We start from the raw sequence: 19,336 nt of genomic DNA on the forward strand, positions 1-19,336 counted from the left end.
GTGCTGTGGAACCATCATTCGGGCCAAGAAGCTACTTGGGAACGAGAGGAGGACATGAGGAGACAACACCCATAGCTGTTCAGAGATTGATACCAGGTAAAATTTCGAAACGAAATTTATTTAAGGGGGGGAGAATTGTAACACCCCTATTTGTATAGCCTGGTATATTTCACTGTTCCGGTGATCGGTGTCGGTCCGGACAATTAAGGGGATTAGAACCATACTTAAGACAATTAGAGAAACCATAAACACAAATAATTAGTAATGTTCAATTAGTTAAGTATAAATAAGAAAAACAGAACATAAGAAGTTAAACGAGCCGAGAGTCACAGCGATGGGTGACCTCCTCGGGAACGACTGCGAAGTCGTTTTAAACTCAAATTTCGAACCGTAAAATATGACGCTGCGGTCCTTAGGACCCTTATGATCACAGTGGAAAAGAGAAAATCACGAAAAAGAACTGTTAAGCCAGTCAAATAATTAGGTCAGGAAGCCGGAAGAAATATGGAATTATTTACAAACCGGGATGTACCAGCGAAGGGCAATTTGGTCAATTGGCCCCTAGAGCTGACTCCTGACCTAACTGTAGAATCGAAGAAAAGAAAATTTCAGAATCAAGAATTAAATTAAAGAACTAATAGAAAAATAAAAAAAAAGAAAGAAAATGGAAAAGTAAAAAGGTTATGACATCATGCATGACCTCATGCATGATGCCATAAAGAAATTAATTAATTTATTTATTAATTTGGATTTTTAGTCTTCTTAAAGTGATAAAGATAAAAGAAAAGAAAAGAAAAAAAAAATAAAAAGTCATCTTTATCTTCTCCCAAAAACGTCACTCTCTTCTCTCCCTCACAAAACCACCATGAAAGCTCTATTGTGAGCTTGAAGAACTAAAAATCCCACCACAAAAAAATAGTCTACCATATATAAGACTTGTTTGGGCAACTAGAAAACAAGATCTAAGGGAAAGAAAGAAAAGAAAACTTGAAGAAAAGGGAGAAGAAAATTCTGCACACAAGGTTAGTAAACTAAACTTGATTTGTTAGTTGATTTAGTTATTTCATAGCTTAATTAACCTAGAAATATACTTGAAATGAAAAGAAAATATCTCTAGAGGACCAAAAGAAAATTCGTCCAACCTATGTAGGGGTGAGAATTGCATGAGTTTGATTGGATAAAATATGTTAGAAAGTTTGAATGAGTTGAGGAATTGTGTTTGTATGGTTGGAATTAGTATAATGTAACAAATTAAGTGAGTTAGGGTTTTGGGACTTAGGGTTTGTGAACCAAAAATGTAAGAAATAAGTAAATGATGTGGTTGACCTATTGTGAAGTGATAAATGGTCAATTATGACCAAATGAGTTGTGTTTGAATTGTTGGAATTGAAGCTAAATTCGGAGGTTGTATGGTCACGCTGCTGGCAGCATGACCAAGTCAACTTTGAAGGACCAAAACGGAAATTTTATAAGTCCAATTAATATGGCACAAATTGGGGATGAAAATAGACATAAAATGACACAATTTTCATTTAGGAATCATGCCCAAAAAGTGGCCAAAACCTAGTGAACAAATTGACCAAAGTTGAATAAGAGCAGTCTACCACTGTACAAACTAACCAAATGAACAGTGTTTGTTCATTTGGTCATAACTCGAGCTAGGCAGGTCAAATTGGCCTGAAATTTTACCAGTGGTTAGATCACATATAGACCTAAAACTTTCATGAAGAACACAAGTCCAAATTCTGCCAACAACCAAGCCATTTGGCCACCCCAAGTTGGTGACTCAAATCTGCCAACACCCAACTTTGCCCAGAAAATCTGGGTTATGTTCCATCCGGCAGCCCTGATTCAAAGGGGCATAACTTGAGCTACAAAACTCCAATTTGGTGATTCAAAAATGAGAATAAACTTAAGACAATAAGGAACATTTTCTATGAAGGAAGTTTTGTCAAATTCCAACAGTAAAATTACCAATGGAACAGTGCAACTTGGAGCACCAAAACTGAAAATTTGACAATTTGGCCAAAAGGATTTAAGCTTTGAGAAAATGACCAAAACCAACAAATTTAATGACCAAAATGTGGTATGTGGGTGAAGTTGGAGTTCCCATACCTATTAAGCCTTAAAAAGTCAACAATTTGACTTGAATAGTGTAGTGAATAGTAACCCGAAATACAAAAACTTCGAGAACGTCGAATTTAGCGCAATAAAGCTAGTTAAAAATGAAGTGGAATTTATTTTTGGATTTATGCTAAGTTATGGTACTGGAACACTGTGAAATTGTGTGTTTCAGCTGAAAAAGACTTGAAAGCTCTGAGAGACTGAGTCAAGGCCTAGAGGCGACTCACGTCAGGTCTGTGCACAATAATTGTTGTTTAAATATATGATTCTTGAAAATTTGATTTTTCTTGAGTTAATTACGAATTGTGTTGCTATTTATGATTATGAATATGACTTTGAAAATTTACTAGATTTCCAATAAATTATTTGCATAAATTATTTTGAATTGATTTTATATTCACACTTAGCATGACAGTATCACATTATTCCTCCTCCATTTATGGGGTTGAGATCGTTTATTTTCCTCCCTCTCTGGCTTGCCAGTTGAGATTGAGATCGGATGAGTACTCATTAGCTAGCTAGCCGCCTCCCTCACTGATTTCGATTAATGGGGTTGAGATTGCTTTGTCGTGGTGTACAACGCGGCATTGATTGGAAATTTTGTGTCATGGCTTAAGTTGTGTATGACTTTGGCAACACTGTGTTTATGAAATTGTTTGACTAAATTGTGTTTAATAGATTATTTGACAAGATGATGGTATTATGAACTTTAATATTTGTGAAATGTGATTAAGAAACATTTAAATTGTGTTTGGCAATAAATTATTTATTTATTGTATTTTAAATTTTTATTGTGCACCACTGAGTATTTTTATACTCAGCGATAGCTTATTTCGGTGTCGCAGATAAGAGCAAGGAGAAAGCAGCAGAGTGAGCTGCTGTTAAATCGAGGACTACTCTGACCATTTTGTACGGGTATTATTTTATACCCTTGTAAATAATCTTGATGTAAATATAAAAATGTTGTATGTATCAATGTAGTTGAGCAGTTGTAAATAAATTGTAATAATATTATTTTTGGATTTCCTTCTGTAAATTAATATTTGTACATGTGAATTTCATGTTTTATGCCTTGTGAATGAAGTATTAAATATTTTGAGATGATGAATTTTGATTTGTATTGTGAAATTACTTTGAAGTGATTTGAATTGAGTTGATTGAGATTTATTAGAGGTTGGGAGTTGTGAAAAATTTTTGGAAGTGTTTTTCTTAGGTATTTGAAGAACTGTTTTCTCCAATTACAAACGGAACTCTGTCAAAATTTTTATTAAATTTGCTGCAAAATTAAAATGGACAAAAATTTTTACTAGTATTTAAACTTTGAATAAATGGTTTTTAATTCCTACCAAAATGCTCACCACTTCCAAAATGTAAGAAAATTGTTTTAAAATCCCTTGTAGGGTACTTAATGAGTTATCGGTAGGTGAAGTTCGGTAGTTCATTAAGTATTCTACGGGATCATGTTATGCCTTACAGAGGGATAAGGTGTAACAAAGAAGCACCTTAAGAAGTTGAGGTTCAAATGGGATAGTGAAACAGAGAATCCAGGGTATGAAGGGGATGTACTTGAGCAATTACACCCTCATACAAACTTGGAATGTCTATCCATTATTGGCTATGGAGGTACAGAATTTCGAAGTTGGGTAGGAGACTCCTCTTTTTCCAATATTGTGTATTTGGAGCTTAATGGGTGTAAATTTTGCTCTTCCTTACCACCACTTGGGCAGTTGGCATCTCTCAAAGAACTGTCAATCACAGACTTTTGTGGAGCTGTTGTCGTTGGTCCAGAGTTCTATGGAAGTTGCACGTCCAATGAAAAGCCATTTGGATACCTCAAAACATTGAAGTTTGAGAGGATGCCACAATGGAACGAATGGATAGCTGATGAAGCTGGAGCTTTCCCTCGCCTCAAAAAGCTTTACATAGCAAAATGTCCTTATCTAGGAAGAGTGTTGCTGTCTGATCACCTTCTTCTCTAAAAACATTAAAGGTTGTGGGATGCCAACTACTACTTCTTGCTTCACTTCCAAGGGCTCCAGTCACCCTTGGAATGAGGTTAGAGGACGATTCAACTGATTTACTATTAGAAAAATTGTCTTCTGGGCTCTACCTACTCACTGTTTACAGATTTCAATCCTTAGCCTCACTAAATTCTCTAATAGCAGGAAAGGAGCAAACACTCGGTATTCCAAGTACCTTTGAGAAAATTTAAATCATGGATGATGATGCACTCAAATGCTTCCCAATAGACTCTTCATATCAGTGGATGTCCAAAGTTCGATTTCCTTATTGCACTTGATGGACTTCTTGTGAGGATTTTTGATTATCAATTAAACATCTCACCAATCTTGGGCAATAAAAGACTTGGGATTGATCTGACTCCAGAAGAGGTGCTGCCTTCCTATCTGTGGATGTTCCTCAATGGCAGTAGAATGAAAGACTGGCCCAAGAAAAATAAAAATCCTTACTTCTTTGCTAATTTATAGATGGATAGAAACGTACTAATTTCTTTGCTAATTTGTTTTTAAGGTAAAAGGGCTTCAATTCTGCTGCTATTTACCCTGCAGAAGAACAACTGCAGCCATGTTTTCCAGCCGATTCTGAATCTGTTCCAAGGACACACTCAAAGAGTCAAGATTGATACAAAAGATGCAGATCTGTATGGAAGTTTTTGAGAACCTTCTGACCTTTTTGGAATAAATCTGAATCCAGAGATGCTGGATTCTTTCTGCAGGATTCTGGGTTCAGAATTGAATGCTCAGATGCTGCTCTATGGCATTAAAAAAATGAATTGTTGTTAACCTCTAATTTCAGCTAAGGCTGCAATCTTGTAGATGAAAGTTCTGTAGGACTAAGGAAATGCATGGAGGTTTCTGATCCAATTCTTATTTGCAACACTATTCTAGCTTCTGGAAACAGTTGATTGTATTGTTTCAATCGTGAATGAAAATGGATGCTAACAAACTAGAAAGGGGGTAGTTCATTTTAAGTTGACAGTTTTTCACCCCTATTCTAGAGATAGAACTGTAGCTGTTATGTATTGAGCTTCAGAAAATGGATGCTAATTGAAATTAATATTTGTCTAGAACTATACATTGGAAGTAATCAAATTGATCAAATTTCTTGCTACTTCAGTTTTCTATCATATCTTGTATGGCGAAAAGAATCATACATGTTGCAAGTATCATTTGCGAAGGTCTACGAGTTCAGATATTTGTTGCTTCAGATTTATGGAGAGCTTTATTTGCCTTCTTGTGCTTGTAACTTGAGGAAGATGGATTTTACTTGATTGGTCTGTTGCTGTTCTTCTAGCAAGCCATTGTTTGCAGAGTTTACAGAAGGTAAAATGCTTCATGCGTCGTGTTGCTCATCCTCGAGAAGAATTAGCAATAGTCATGGTTTACAATTGATCTGATTTGATCCAAAAGACGAAGATTGTTGTGACCTGTAATCCCACTAAAAATAATCCTCTGGAACATATCTGAATTTAGAAATGCTGGATTGTTTTGTGCAGGGTTTTATGCTGAGAATTGAAGACTAAGATGCCGCTATGAAATATCAACAAGATTAAGCCACCTTGATTTTAGCTTAGCTTTGCAATCTTGATAAGTAGAAAGCCCAGCCCAAGATGGATAAGGGGGAAATAGAGGGTTTTGATCTTTGATTCTATGCCGAACTATTACCCTATGTTTGGAACGAGAGAAATAGGAAGGAGAGAAAAGAAATCAAATTTGATTTTCATCAATTCTCTTGTTTTGACAATAATTTGAAGATGGAAAGGGGGAGAAAGGAGGAGAAAAAGTAATTCTCCGCCTGCTACATTTGCTCCAAACGATTTCCCTCCAAATTAGAGGGAAATTGAGGAAAATTATTTTTGTTAATATAAAAATAATTTCAATGTCATTCAATCACTTTAACAGAAAAATAATTTCTGTTATTTTATACTTTAAAGAGTCTCTTACTTTCATCAAGAGTATAAAAGACATTTTCATCTTTTAATTTGAGAAAGAAATTATATTTCTCTCATGTTCTAATAAATAATCCAAACAAAGAGAAAATTAGATTTCTCTTCTTTTCTTTTCTCTTCATTTCTCCTGTTTAATTTCTCTCTACTTCCCCTCCACAGTTAAACATCCAAGGGTTAATGCTAATAATTTAAAAATATCAATTAAATTTAAAAAATCTAAATTCTAATGTTAATAATTTAAATGTGGAATTCAATAATAAAATCTTAAATTCAAATTAGATGTGGAGGTAGGTGAAAGAGAAGCATCCTTGTTTACATAATCCAAAAATGTCAACATTAGTTTTTAAATTTCGTCCACACATTGCATTTAACATTTGAATAAAACAATAAATAAGAATTTATTCAAAGGTTATCTTATTTTACATTTTCACTTAAAACAAATTATCATTAATATTTTCTGTTTTTTAGCTCAAATTTCTTTTGGCACTATAATTTTTCCATACTTCAATAAGTTTTTTACAAAAGGTAAAACTTAATAATTATTTATTTGAGCAATTGAGAATTGATTTTTAATTTTTATAATTATTAATTTAAATTATTTAATAAATATATCAAATTTGATATTTAAAATTACAATTATTTTAATCAAAACCATTAAACCAAATAAATCCTTAAATACATACAAATATGAAAATTTCTATTTTTCTTGCTGTAGATTTTCTCTTTTTATTCTCTGGTAAATTCTAAATAAATAAGAAATAAACATTAGAATTCAAACAAACCTAACCGCGTCCAAAGGGCGGTGTGGGGTCTGACCTCAGCCGACCCCTAACCCTAATCCTAACCCAGAAAGTGAGTTTGATAAAGTTCCTATCTTTCTCTTTCCTCTGTTTCTATCTGTGCAAGCTAAAATCTTCAGCAAAACAGAAAGTTCTATATATATTCTTGGAAAATTCTTACCTTTGTACCCACGCCTCCAAAATCGGCTCTTCCATCTCAACATTTCTCTCTCGAAAACCATCAAAACAAACAAGACCTCTTTCTGCCCTTTTCCTCTCTGTCTATCTGAAAAGAAATCGAGGAATTCTAACTAAAAACAGCTGAATCTGTATCAACAGGTAACAAGAAACAGAACCAACCCTTATAAAATCTTTCTCCCTCTACAACTACTTGTAATTGTTCGCACCACCGCTTATCCCCCTTTGGAGCCTCCTTTCCACCGCCAATTGGGGTTTTCTTGATTTGTCTGAAAACCCTTTTGCTGTAACCCATAAAAGTGACAGGAAAATCCTCAAATCCCTTTAATTGTTTTCGTTTTTGTGGCCTGGGTCGATGGCGGAATTCGAAAATAGCATGGAATTCACCGGCAAATCCAAGCCCAGCACCATGGCCTCCTCTTTCTTCAATCGTTCTCTCACAATCCACTCATCAAAATCATCCCCCAAAGACTTCGTTCAATCCCCTTCCAGATTCTACAATTCCTTCGAATCCATGAAAGGGAAGGTTAAAAAGCTCTGCAATATCTTCGAATCGTCGAAAGCGCCCAACAAGTCAGTTCTCCATGAATCCCAATCCCAATTGCTAACGCAAGCGAGCAAGCTTAAGTCTGTGAAATCCATGGGACCTGAATATAATAGGTACACTTTTGGGTTCACCAATACTGGAATTCGACTACCAGGTACCGAGGATCGGATTGTCGTTTATTTCACTAGCTTGCGAGGAGTTCGAAGGACGTTTGAGGATTGTTATGCGGTTAGGATGATATTTAGAGGGTTTAGGGTGTGGATTGATGAGAGGGATATATCGATGGATGCAGCTTATAGGAAGGAGTTGCAAAGTGTGTTGGGAGAGAAGAATGTGAGCTTGCCACAGGTGTTTATAAGGGGAAATCATGTGGGTGGTGCTGAAGTGATTAAGCAAATGTTTGAGACTGGAGAATTGGCCAAGGTTCTTGATGGGTTTCCAAGAAGACCGCCTGGGTTTGTTTGCGAAGCTTGTGGCGACGTGAGGTTTGTGCCATGTGGAAATTGTAGTGGCAGCAGGAAGGTGTTCGATGAAGATGAAGAGGTGCTCAAGAGGTGCTTGGAATGCAATGAGAATGGATTGATTCGGTGCCCAGACTGTTGTTCATGATTTTCTCTCCTATAGACACATATTTTTCTGCGTGTTTTTAGACGTTTTGTTGATGAATCATGTATGTATGTATGCGGATATTGTATTGAAGATTGAATTCAAAATGCTTTTTGGATTCATGGGCTTTTCTCTCTCATTTCTAATTGTATGATCATCGGTTAGGGGATCGATGTTCATTGTTCTGTGAAGAGTGTTATGAGAAATTATGGTCTGTGGTATCAAAACACCAAATTTGGTTGTGTGTTTTGGTAGTACTGTGTACAAGGGAGAGAGTTTCTCCTTTATGGCGATGTAAATATTTAGTACTAATGTAATGCAAAACCCAAAAAAAAATGGTGCAAATGATGGATTGTAATGAGAATGGGTGTGTTCTTTTCCCTGATTGTTTCATCTGTATTTCCTTCAGTTGTTGATAATTTTGATTTTTCTTTTTGTCATTTTCCAACAGCATGGATGTTGTGCAAAATGAATATGGATTTTGTGGTTTCGCTGTGAATTGTTTCGTATGTTGGGACTTGATTCTTTGTTTTTTTTTTTTTTCACTTAACTGCAGTTCAATGAAACATGATGAAGAATCTATCTCTGTATATTATTTTTACTTGGGAGGTTCTTTTCCCTATGGTATTAAATTGTGAATTACTGGATATTCTGAGGTGAAGAAAAGGGTTCCTCTTTCCACGAATGGATTGATTACTCATGCACTGATGAAAATTTGGTTGCTGCCATTTGAATTCCAGAAAATAATTGTAGTGCACTAATGCACTGGTTACTGTCATCTGAATTCTTCAATGCACCCTTTTGTTTTGTCTCAAAACCATCCTAATCCAAAACAGATTCAATTTGTCTTTCTGCCATTTTTTTCCTATTAGTTTTTTGATATTTGATATGGTTAATATTCCATTCTAGACAATAATGAAGTCCAGTGGCTTCTGAATTGGATTTTGTATGTTGGTTATAAATTTGCACTTATGGATGTTTCTAGTTAGTAAATGCGCCAGTGAGGACAGAACGATGGCTAGAATCCAGTGCCATACCTTTTTCGTGGTCCGTTTCTTATGATTGTGGGTTTCTAGATTGTTCATCATCTTCTGATGCCTTAACAAAGCTGGAAATGAAGGATTGTTACGTGATATAAGAACAAGAACAAGAAGGCAGTGGGCTTGCTCTGCAGCATTTCTAATTAGAATTTAGAGTTAATTATGAGCTATCTCATTTATGGATTGTTTATTTCAGGGCTTTTCCCTCTTTGATTTTCCCATGAGTTGCTGTTGCTTTATCATTTGGCCTGTCAGATTGTTGTTCATTTTTTTTTTTATAAAATTCAGATTGTCTATGCATTGAGCTTGTTACCAAGTCTAGCCACAAGGAAACTAGCATTTTGCTTTTTAATTCAGGTTGTTGTATATCAGCAATATATATAACTTCTGAAAGGTTGATTTTTCCTCGTTTGGGAAAATTCTTTATCTAAATAGTTTCTTGGTTGGTTGGTGGCATCCTCTCCCAATCTATCTTTGGTTGAGTTGTACCTATCTGAACTTCTTTAGTGATTTATATATGAGAGCTGTTTTGACAGAACAGTAATAAATGGACTGATTACCTATTCTTGAATTTTTTCTATTCCATTATGAATTTAAAGGTAGTCTATTTGCCTCTTTTCTTGTTCAGATTTTATATAAACCAACTCAAAATTTTGTTTGTTGGGTCTTTTATTGATTTCATTGAATGATTATTTTTAGAAAGGAACCTGATGAGTAGGTGCTGGCAGATAAATTGAATTGTCATCTAATTTCGTGATTGCAACAACTGCTGGCCCTTGCCACATAAACTTATGCAATTTGAGGTGAGTGTTAAGATATTAAATCATCAAAGCCAATAGTTAATGCCATTCCAAAAATTTTTTATAAATGAAAATTTGGTGTGAGAAAATGACTATAAGCCAAGCTACTACCAACAATAAAATCCAAGCTAATGAAAATTTTTCATTGATCTGGAATGATTAACAGTACAGAAATCCTTTCTACATAATTGTGAAAATTATCCCCGCATCTCTCCCTCTAATGAATTTATCAGCCTGGAAATAAAGGAGATTTTACGGTTTCTTTGATACTGGAAAATAGAAATATTATCCCAGCCTCTCAATACATTTTACAGGGAAATGATGGAATTTTGTGTGAACTGTTAACTGAGATATAAATATCAACTGCCTCTCCTGGCAAGCGCTTTTTCCTCCCCTTTTTTGGGGATATCTACATAATAGTTGAGAGAGCTGAGAAGAGTAAGAAAATTAACGGTTGTTGTAGTTTATGACAAATTTCTGCATCTTGGAATGTATACACCCAAGGTTTTCTGTATTGCTCAAATTTATCAACCTGAAAAGTGCATAAAGAATCAGGATATGGTTTCTGAATTCTGATTCCAACCATGGTTGATTTCTGATTTTCAAGACTCATTATATTTCCTCATATTCTATTATCATCATGCATTTCATACTCACTGGGAATAGAGTTGAAGAAATAAATGCTTGTTATTTTTATGGTCATCGTCAGGAAACCTGCAAAATACTGAACTAAACAATGATTTGTCTTTCAGGAACAAGGTTCAGCAAATATGACTGATTACAATGTTTATAATTATAGAGCTGCCAGCAAACCAGCAATTTTACTGTACTGGGGCTGCTCAACCTAATTAACATTTTGAATTGTAATTAGTAACTACAAAAGTTCACAAACTATCCACAAAATCATCGGTGAAAATTCTAAGATATCCTGTAAACAAGGACTGTATAGCAGTATACAAGAATAGCAGCAGGATAAACATTTGTTCCTATAATGCATTTTCCAGTAGATGGGAATTGAGTTTCTGGTATAACTATTGAGTAAGAGGAACACATTCCAGCTCAATTTCTAGCACCCCCCTCTCGACATTTTGTAGCCTGAGGCTTATGTCTTGTTTTACTATACCATCTACTAATGTGATGACACCATCTTTCAATAGAGTGTTATCCTTGCTTGCTACCCACTTGCCAAGCTGCATTGGCTCGGTGATTGTAGAAGTTTCGTAGGCTTTGGCAGCAGCAACCAGAGGTTGAATGTCTATTTCTGCCTCACCCATGAAGTCATCAGTGGTGAATGTATCTTTATCGTAGACAAGCTGCAAATAAGTACCACAAAAGTTTTAGCTAAAAGCAATTTTCAAAACAGGTAACAGTTTCTTTTCCAATTACAAAAAGATTATTGACTCCACAGTAACAAATTGGAGTTCATTTCTTCAATATAAAATACAGATAATATTTATATCTAATATACACACATCCCAAGTGATTCAATAAGCATTTTCAAAATTTCAGCTGCAATTCTACTATAAAGAAACTCAACTTACCAGTTTTAGAGGAGGAATATGTTCTGGGATCGACAGCATTAGACTCTCATTCCAAACTGGATTCAGGTTGTTCTTTATGACACGAGTTCTTACAGACTGGAACAAAAATTTAACAGAGAGCATAAATTAAGAACATGGTTGACTGCATTTTCCTCTGCATTTCAGTTGATAATTAATAATTATAATGCTAATGAGATCATAAAGATAAGAAGCTTACTTGGTGACCCAGTGCTAAGATGACATATGGGTCACTAGTTACCACATCCCGTACTGCTAGATTAGTTCCTCTTACCACATTAACCTTGATTAATCCAATAAATTCAACCATAGCTGCCTATAAACATCATATTTCAAGCAACCAGATTCAGTAAATGAAAATGAAATTCAACTATAAAGCATATTGGTAACAAATTTTTTTGCAGTGGGAAGGTGAAAATTCATGGTCGTTAGACTTTGCTGATAAAAGGGTAACTAATGAAGTAGGAAATCATTACCATAGAGGTGTTCTTTTTTGAGTTCTTGTACTCAGAATCTTTTCTTCCCCAGCTGTTACGGAATGCATTCCCAATACGATGTCTTGTCGCTTGCTTGTCATACTGCTTCTTCTCTTGCTTCTCTTGGGAAGAACTGGTATGGGCAGATGAAGTTCTTCTGGGTCGTTGAGTGCAGATGATTTGTTCATCAGTGCCCAAAAATTGAAGATGCTCGTATTTTCTCCTGAGTATTCAGAGGGTAAAATTCTGATTTAGAGTGGTGTAATGAAGGTATATGATTAGTCATGTACTAACTAGCACTACCTAATGAATTCAGATCGCTCATCTATAGAGGCATCTGGCGTTGGTTTTCTGTATTCATCTGGAATGCAAGCTTCATACTTCTTGTTTGCTATAGTATTGCCACCCAAATCAATGAAATCATTCACTTGTTCATCTGTCCATTCATCTAGTTTGATTGATAGAACCTGGCATAATATAAGGAAGAAATTAGAGCATCAACCTACCAAAATAAATATGGGAAAAGAGCAAAACAATATAAAAAGGTCTACTTCTAAAGCCTACTGCTACTGTCCAGGATTCATTGAAGTTTCCTCTTCTTCTTTCAACCCACTTAAAATGAAATCAGTAAGACAGTATAAAGAGCCACAGTATTAAATCAAAGTAGCACAAGACTAAACGGTATGCAATCCTGAAGCGGGATAAGGAGTGAAATTGCAAAACAACACCTTTGATATATGTACTCCAAGGCTTCTATGAACACCAGAACACTTGATACAAATAAATACTCCATGACTTAAGGACCTGACACATACCAAACAACTCAATCAAAAGGCAAAATAGTCAATATAACATCCAGACAGCAGTAAAAACTGTCTCTCATAAACACCAGCTCATCTTTTGGTTGAGCAAATAAAGCTAGGGAAAAAAAATCTTCTAGCTCAAACCGAACAACTTACACCCATTTCGGATCTGGTGATCCACAATCTGCACAAATCTTATTTCCTGATTGACTCAGCAGTTTCTCCAGTTTTCGTTGTGGACCTGGTTAACGAAGAAAACAAGTTTATATCCAACAGAAAAGTGTTTGGAATAGGCCCAAAGGATAATGATATTTCAGCAGAAAACCAAACTAGGCATGTAAGAAATGACCCCTATAAGTTCCAGATATGACAAATACTACAGTAAAGCTCAATTTATATATCCTATCTATCTCCATGTGGATTAAGGACAAACAGAAGTTTAGAATGCTATCAAAAAGTGAAGAGTTTTTCAACAAGAAATTTTGCAGATTACCAGAAATTTTGTGCCGATCCTTCTTGCTCCAACTGTGTTTGTCTGAAAATAAGAGATCTTGCAGGGAAGAAGTAGTTCCTAAAAATGCAATTTCTGAAGGATTATTACAGTATAAATCACAGAGAACTCACAGGACATTGTAAAAACACAACAATATCATTAATTGAAGCATTAGCAAAGTTAATCATGTCAACAAGAATAAGCTTGAAATTCTTTGAAATTTTAGAACAAATAAGTGATCTATTTCAACATTATTTAAATTTCAGAATAAGATCTCAAGAAAAGGCACATGATCATTGCATCAGGCTACCCAGATAACATCTCATCGTCATAACCATATTAGAAGGCCAAGTGAGTCATGTTTTGTCATTTCATTGAGGCCAAAAAGGAGGAAAAGGAAGGCATGTTTCTTATAAACATAAATTCATTTGCAGAATTTTCAAATGATAAGAAAAATACCATCAGAATTCTCCTGTCGCATAGACATCTCCAGCCTTCAAAAAACACCAGAAAACATAAATTACAAACAGCTGCTGGCCATTTAATACCTCCTCCTCCTCCTCCTCTGCATGAAACGAAAAGGGTATCCATTACCCACAAATATAAAGGACATCTAATTCAAGAAAACAAGAAATGTCTACAACAATAGAACGCACCAATCAATTCATCACCAAAAGGAGAGAATCCAAAAGAAAAAAAGAAGGGCTCTTACATATTAAAAAAGAATCTGAATTGATGGGAAAAGGGGCTTGATCAGTTGCTCCCCTGCATCAAACATGTTGTGTTAAAAGAAAAAAAGAAAATAAATTCAAATCAGATATTCAATATATGGAAGACATAATGTTAAAAGCAAAAATCCAAAAAGGGTTCTTACAAAATAGAAAAAGAAAGGAAATTCCAATGAAATTTGGGATAATTCTGTATGGATAATTTCACCAAAAAAGGGAAGAAAAAAGCCAAATAGCCAAATAAAAATAAGTTCTTTTTGGGAAGGCAAGAAAAGAAAAGATTGAAAGGGAATGAAAAAGGCTATGATTAGAAGAAGTATAATGTTCCTGTGATTGGAATTTTTATTAGTTTTTTTCTTCTTTCATTTTTTGTTATTTTATTTTCAGTATGAGAAATGTGAAGTTCCACCAAAGTCAATCAGATTTTAGAGGATGAGACTTTCAGGTCGTTGGTTATTTATTACCTGCCTAGCTAAATGCTTATCCCAGGCGCTCATTTGAGTCCATGCATACACTTTCATTTACATTTTCCCTTTGTTATTTATGATAATAAAAAAAAAAAAAAAAACTTCCTACATATATTGCTCCCCTATTTTTCAAATATTCAGAAGAATCATTAGCATTATCCTGCCCATGTTTTGATTTTAATTTAATTTCAAATTAAAATAGACTAATTTAACTTGTGAAATCAAAGATTTAAATTGAATTAATAAATTTTAATTTGAATTCAATTTAATAATTAAATTTTTTTATAAAAAAAATAATTTAAATTACATGAAATCATAAAACTCAGTAAATTACATTAGATCATAAAATTCAGTTCAATTTAATTTAAAAATTGAGATAGAATATCAAATTTGATTTATGGAATCTCAATTAAGGATAATTTTTTTTTAAATTGTAATAAACTAAAAGCAATTAAATATTTTAAAGTGACAATTTCAAAAACTACACAATATTATTATTATACATTCTCTCTTATACAAAATTTTCATTTAAAAAATTTTTTTTATTTTTTTTAAAAAAAATTATTTCCTAGTGGCGCGTGGGTCTGGAAATATGAATGAGTGAAGTAGAGCTGTACAGTAGGCCCACTCACTTCTGTGGGCCCGCACGTCCGTTATTTTTGCTTGCAATAGCTTGCCGACAACCCTAGTAACTGCGGTTTTTTTTTTTTTTAAATTAAGTAATAAATTCATTGATCAATAAAAATCATTGCATTGATAAAAAAAATAATAATAATAATTACAAAGGACTGTAACAGAGAAAAAATAAAAAATAAAAAGAAGCTCAAGTCTAAATTCTCCTAATTAAATAGAAAGTTACAGTCATAAACTTAGACTAACAGTTTTAAGGATGTTGGTTATTTGATGTTGTTCAATTTCTTTTAGCAGATTCTATTGTGCCAAAGAGAAATTTCTATAGCCCAAAGAGCCTTGTAATGCACGTTCCCCGTTTGCATTTCAAAAAAGAGAAATTTCTATACTGTAGATTGTAGATTTGTCAGGAAATTCTTGAAGTTGTTATTTGTGTACTCTGTAAATGATAATCCTTGCGTGCTTTTCCCAACCATATCAAGTGTAAAAGAATTCCCACTGGCCACCAGCTTTCCCAACCATACAGTTCAGAGTTCTCTTTACATTAGAATCAATCTTTTTCTGCTGATACGTGGAGATGGTGGAGTTGTTCTCACTTTTGGTCTGTGTCTTCCACTAGTAGCAACCATCACTACAGCACTATTACTGTGGGTAGCCACAAAACAGAAGTACTCCTATTGTGAACCATCCGCCATGGATTCTTCTGCTTTAGAAATTTGATATTGTTATATTTTTAAGGACTTAGTCGTAAATTACCTAATAATAAAACTGACCCTAAATTTATTAGACGTTACCTTCAACATTCTTTTTACTATTAATTTGTGCTACTGAAACTCCCACTTTCACTTCCCTCACTTCTCCACTCTCTCTACCTCCAAAGATGTCATCAATGGAGTCTCTCATCCTCCAGCTCCACGATATCTCCGCCGTTAAATTCGGCAACTTCAAACTCAAATCCGGCATCTCTTCCCCAATTTACATCGACCTCCGCCTCATCATCTCCTACCCTTCCCTCCTCCGCCACATATCCCAAATCCTTATCTCCTCCGTCTCTTCCTCCACCTCCTTTGAACTTATCTGCGGCGTCCCCTACACCGCTCTCCCTATCGCCACTTGCGTCTCCCTATCTAATAACATCCCCATGGTCATGCGCCGCAAGGAGGTTAAAGACTATGGTACTGCCAAGGCCATTGAAGGCGTCTTCCACTCCGGCCAAACTTGCCTTATTGTCGAGGATCTCGTCACCAGCGGCACCTCCGTTCTCGAGACCGCCGCTCCGTTGCGTGCGGCGGGATTGAATGTTGCTGATGCTGTCGTGTTGATAGATAGGGAACAAGGCGGGAGGGAGAATTTGGAGGTGAATGGGATTAAGTTGCACGCGATTATTAAGTTGAGTGAGATGGTTAGGGTTTTGAGGGAGAAAGGGAGGTTGGATGAGGAAATGGAAAGAATGGTGATGAAATTTCTGGAGGAGAATAGGAATGTGGCGGCGCCAGCCATGGAGAAAGTTAGGATTAAAGCTTTGAAATTTGAAGACAGAGCAAAGTTGGCGAAGAATCCAACTGGGAAGAGATTGTTTGAATTGATGGTCAAGAAGGAGAGTAATTTGTGTTTGGCTGCTGATGTTGGGACTGCTGCAGAGTTGCTCCACCTTGCTGAGAAGGCTAGTGTTTTGCGTATATTTTTTTTTTCTTTCTTGAAAAAATTTTAGCCTCTTCGAGAAACACAGAGAAAGGGTTGCCTGAAAATGGCTAGTCCATAAAGTTCTGTTCTTTTTCCTCTCAGACTAATTTAATTTTCAATTTTATGTAGGTTGGACCAGAGATTTGCATGATGAAAACCCATGTAGACATATTACCTGATTTTACCCCTGATTTTGGTTCAAAGCTTCGCTTGGTATGTTATTATTCAAGTTTGGCACTTTGACAATTCTTTTATGTTATTATGTTTTGTAAAACATGTTATGACTGTATGATATTCAACTTCTTGAAATCAACTTCTTTCCGTTTCTCAAAAAAAGGAAAAAAAATTGGTTTCCATTTCTGGAATTGTTGATCTATAAATGTTATGACTGAATGAACAAAGCCACAGGGGCATTCATACGTCAGTGCTTGATTGCTTGTGGAGTTTAGTTAGATCAAAATATTTATTTAAAAATAAAATTAATGTGATGTGTGTGTATATATATATATTCTTTAGATCTTAAAAATAAAATTATGCATTTGCAAAGATATCAGTTCTTTCATATCCACAAGATAACGTAGCAGTTAACAATATTCTGTGACTCTGTTGTGTCCATAAGGACTATATTTTTTCCACCCTTCATGTATAGCAATAGTGCAATACTTTGATGGCGATTTCTTGCATGCCTTTCTATTAGTGCATTATATAGTTGGAAGCTCATCTTACTCCTTTTATTTGGCAGTTTCCGCTGTGCCACTGCTTAAAATTTGTGTATTACTAACTTCTAGCTTCTTGTCTTTGATACTGAAGATTGCAGATAAGTATAATTTCTTAATTTTTGAAGATCGCAAGTTTGCAGACATTGGTAACACTGTAACAATGCAGTATGAAGGGTGAGACTCAGCTACCATGTGGCTTTTATCTTTTTCTTGTTTAATTAGTTTCCTTGCACTTGCCTGAGGCTTCTTATATTTGCTCTTCACAGTGGCATCTTCCAGATTTTGGATTGGGCTGATATTGTTAATGCTCACATTATTTCTGGACCTGGAATTGTGGATGGATTGAAATTGAAGGTTTGGCACATAGCTGCTCCACTTTCCACACACCCATAGTAGGGGATCACACCTGATCCATATCTAACATTTGTATATTCTTGAAATCTGTTTAGGGTCTGCCTCATGGTAGGGGCCTGTTGCTGCTTGCAGAAATGAGTTCCGCGGGTAACTTTGCCACAGGAGAGTACACCACTGCAGCAGTCAAAATTGGTGAAGAACATTCAGATTTTGTCATTGGCTTCATCTCAGTTAATCCAGCATCATGGCCAGGGGCACCAATTAATCCAGCATTTATTCAGGCAACCCCAGGAGTTCAGAAGGTGACTGGGGGAGATGCCCTTGGCCAGCAATATAACACTCCATATTCTGTAAGTTAAATTGAACTTTGTAATAACACCTCCAATTCCTTTCTGAAGTTGCAGCATTGTTGCATTTTCATTACTTTTCCACCATTTCCAATGATATGCATCAAAGTATGTTAAGTGTTGGCCTTATTGCAGCTTAATAACTGTGGGACATGATTTTCCAGGCGATCTATGATAGGGGAAGTGACATCATCATTGTTGGCCGTGGGATTATAAAGGCAGCAGATCCTGCAGAAGCAGCCCGTGAATATCGTCTCCAAGGATGGGATGCATACTTGGCTAAATGCACTTGAAGCTGCATTTGGGTCTGCCTCCCTCTGTTTTTTAACGCTTAAAATGGTTTTGTTTGTTAACAGATGAGCCAAATTTAGTTTAATTTTCAAGGGCATAACCTTGGTATAGCACACAAACTTGATAAAAGCTTTTGAGCATCCTATGTAACTGCTCTTTTTTGGTTTTTGATATAGAGATAGGAGGCGGAGTGCATGGTTGTTTGTGAACATCTTGAAGTCTAAGCTTTCTAACTTCTCATTGAACACCAAATACAAAGGAGAAACAGCTGAAAATAAATTTATAAAGGTTGGTTTTTAATCGTTCATTTTTTATTTTATACACTTGTTCATGCTGTTGCTGCAATTCTCAAAAGAGCTGTAATGTGCCTGTCTCGACCTTGAAACTGGATGGATGAATGGATGGATATGGGTACTTCCTTCCTCCACTCTTATACCCATTGAGGAATTGGATTCTCAGTTTGTTCGGATTATCATTTCCTTATCAATTAGAAATAGAATTCGACTTCAGTGAAGAATAGCCTTTGCTCACCTCGACATAAAGAGGAAGCTGTAAAGAAACGTAATATGAGGAATAGTATTGGCAGATGGTCAAAGGCAACTGCAATGTACCCAAATTTCCAGAGTTAGCTAATTGCTGTCATTCTCCAATTATTGATAAACTTGAACGTTAATACTTTTCAAACTTTTTCTATGCGATGCACTCGCGTGAGTCACGTCATAGGC

At 35.4% G+C, this 19,336-nt stretch overlaps 3 protein-coding genes across 5 annotated transcripts; 2 read left to right on the forward strand and 1 right to left on the reverse strand.

The window, feature by feature from the left end:
- The first annotated feature begins 6,778 nt into the window (after positions 1-6,778).
- On the forward strand, positions 6,779-8,601 carry LOC110666499 (uncharacterized protein At3g28850). The gene has a single exon (XM_021826998.2). The coding sequence runs from the start codon at positions 7,424-7,426 to the stop codon at positions 8,222-8,224; it is 801 nt and encodes a 266-aa protein (XP_021682690.2). The 5' UTR covers positions 6,779-7,423; the 3' UTR covers positions 8,225-8,601.
- Positions 8,602-10,783: 2,182 nt separating this feature from the next.
- On the reverse strand, positions 10,784-14,511 carry LOC110666498 (probable ADP-ribosylation factor GTPase-activating protein AGD11). 2 transcript variants are annotated; one of them, XM_021826995.2, is made up of 11 exons: positions 14,267-14,511; positions 14,105-14,157; positions 13,852-13,957; positions 13,393-13,470; positions 13,056-13,140; positions 12,825-12,900; positions 12,400-12,563; positions 12,097-12,319; positions 11,820-11,936; positions 11,603-11,698; positions 10,784-11,374 (listed from the first exon to the last, which is right to left on the reverse strand). In XM_021826995.2, exons 3-11 carry the CDS (start codon positions 13,877-13,879, stop codon positions 11,093-11,095), a joined length of 1,149 nt encoding a protein of 382 aa, XP_021682687.1. In that variant the 5' UTR covers positions 13,880-13,957; positions 14,105-14,157; positions 14,267-14,511; the 3' UTR covers positions 10,784-11,092. The 2 variants fall into 2 exon arrangements, with proteins under 2 accessions (XP_021682687.1, XP_058008076.1); XM_058152093.1 differs by having other exon boundaries at positions 14,105-14,511.
- A 1,056-nt stretch (positions 14,512-15,567) lies between these two features.
- LOC110666496 (uridine 5'-monophosphate synthase) lies at positions 15,568-18,930 on the forward strand. 2 transcript variants are annotated; one of them, XM_058152094.1, is made up of 7 exons: positions 15,568-16,880; positions 17,030-17,113; positions 17,711-17,793; positions 17,886-17,973; positions 18,069-18,209; positions 18,299-18,323; positions 18,485-18,696. In XM_058152094.1, the coding sequence occupies exons 1-6, from the start codon at positions 16,098-16,100 to the stop codon at positions 18,308-18,310; spliced, it is 1,191 nt and encodes a 396-aa protein (XP_058008077.1). In that variant the 5' UTR covers positions 15,568-16,097; the 3' UTR covers positions 18,311-18,323; positions 18,485-18,696. The 2 variants fall into 2 exon arrangements, with proteins under 2 accessions (XP_058008077.1, XP_021682685.2); XM_021826993.2 differs by having other exon boundaries at positions 15,579-16,880; positions 18,069-18,323; positions 18,485-18,930.
- The last annotated feature ends 406 nt before the right edge of the window (positions 18,931-19,336 follow it).

This window comes from Hevea brasiliensis, chromosome 1 (assembly GCF_030052815.1).
Source record: "Hevea brasiliensis isolate MT/VB/25A 57/8 chromosome 1, ASM3005281v1, whole genome shotgun sequence".
NCBI classification, from domain to species: Eukaryota; Viridiplantae; Streptophyta; class Magnoliopsida; order Malpighiales; family Euphorbiaceae; genus Hevea; species Hevea brasiliensis.

What these genes read in the sequence shown, in the direction of transcription:
- LOC110666499 (XM_021826998.2), top strand. Translation starts at nt 7,424, where the DNA reads ATGGCGGAATTCGAAAATAGCATGGAATTCACCGGCAAATCCAAGCCC.
- LOC110666496 (XM_021826993.2), top strand. Translation starts at nt 16,098, where the DNA reads ATGTCATCAATGGAGTCTCTCATCCTCCAGCTCCACGATATCTCCGCC. An exon ending in TGCTCCACCTTGCTGAGAAG is followed by an intron (nt 16,881 to 17,029) that starts GCTAGTGTTTTG and finishes AATTTTATGTAG; the next exon opens with GTTGGACCAGAGATTTGCAT. An exon ending in TTGGTTCAAAGCTTCGCTTG is followed by an intron (nt 17,114 to 17,710) that starts GTATGTTATTAT and finishes TTGATACTGAAG; the next exon opens with ATTGCAGATAAGTATAATTT.
- LOC110666498 (XM_021826995.2), bottom strand. Translation starts at nt 13,879, where the DNA reads ATGTCTATGCGACAGGAGAATTCTGATG. An exon ending in GCGACAGGAGAATTCTGATG is followed by an intron (nt 13,471 to 13,851) that starts GTATTTTTCTTA and finishes TTGCATTTTTAG; the next exon opens with GAACTACTTCTTCCCTGCAA. An exon ending in GAGCGATCTGAATTCATTAG is followed by an intron (nt 12,320 to 12,399) that starts GTAGTGCTAGTT and finishes CTGAATACTCAG; the next exon opens with GAGAAAATACGAGCATCTTC.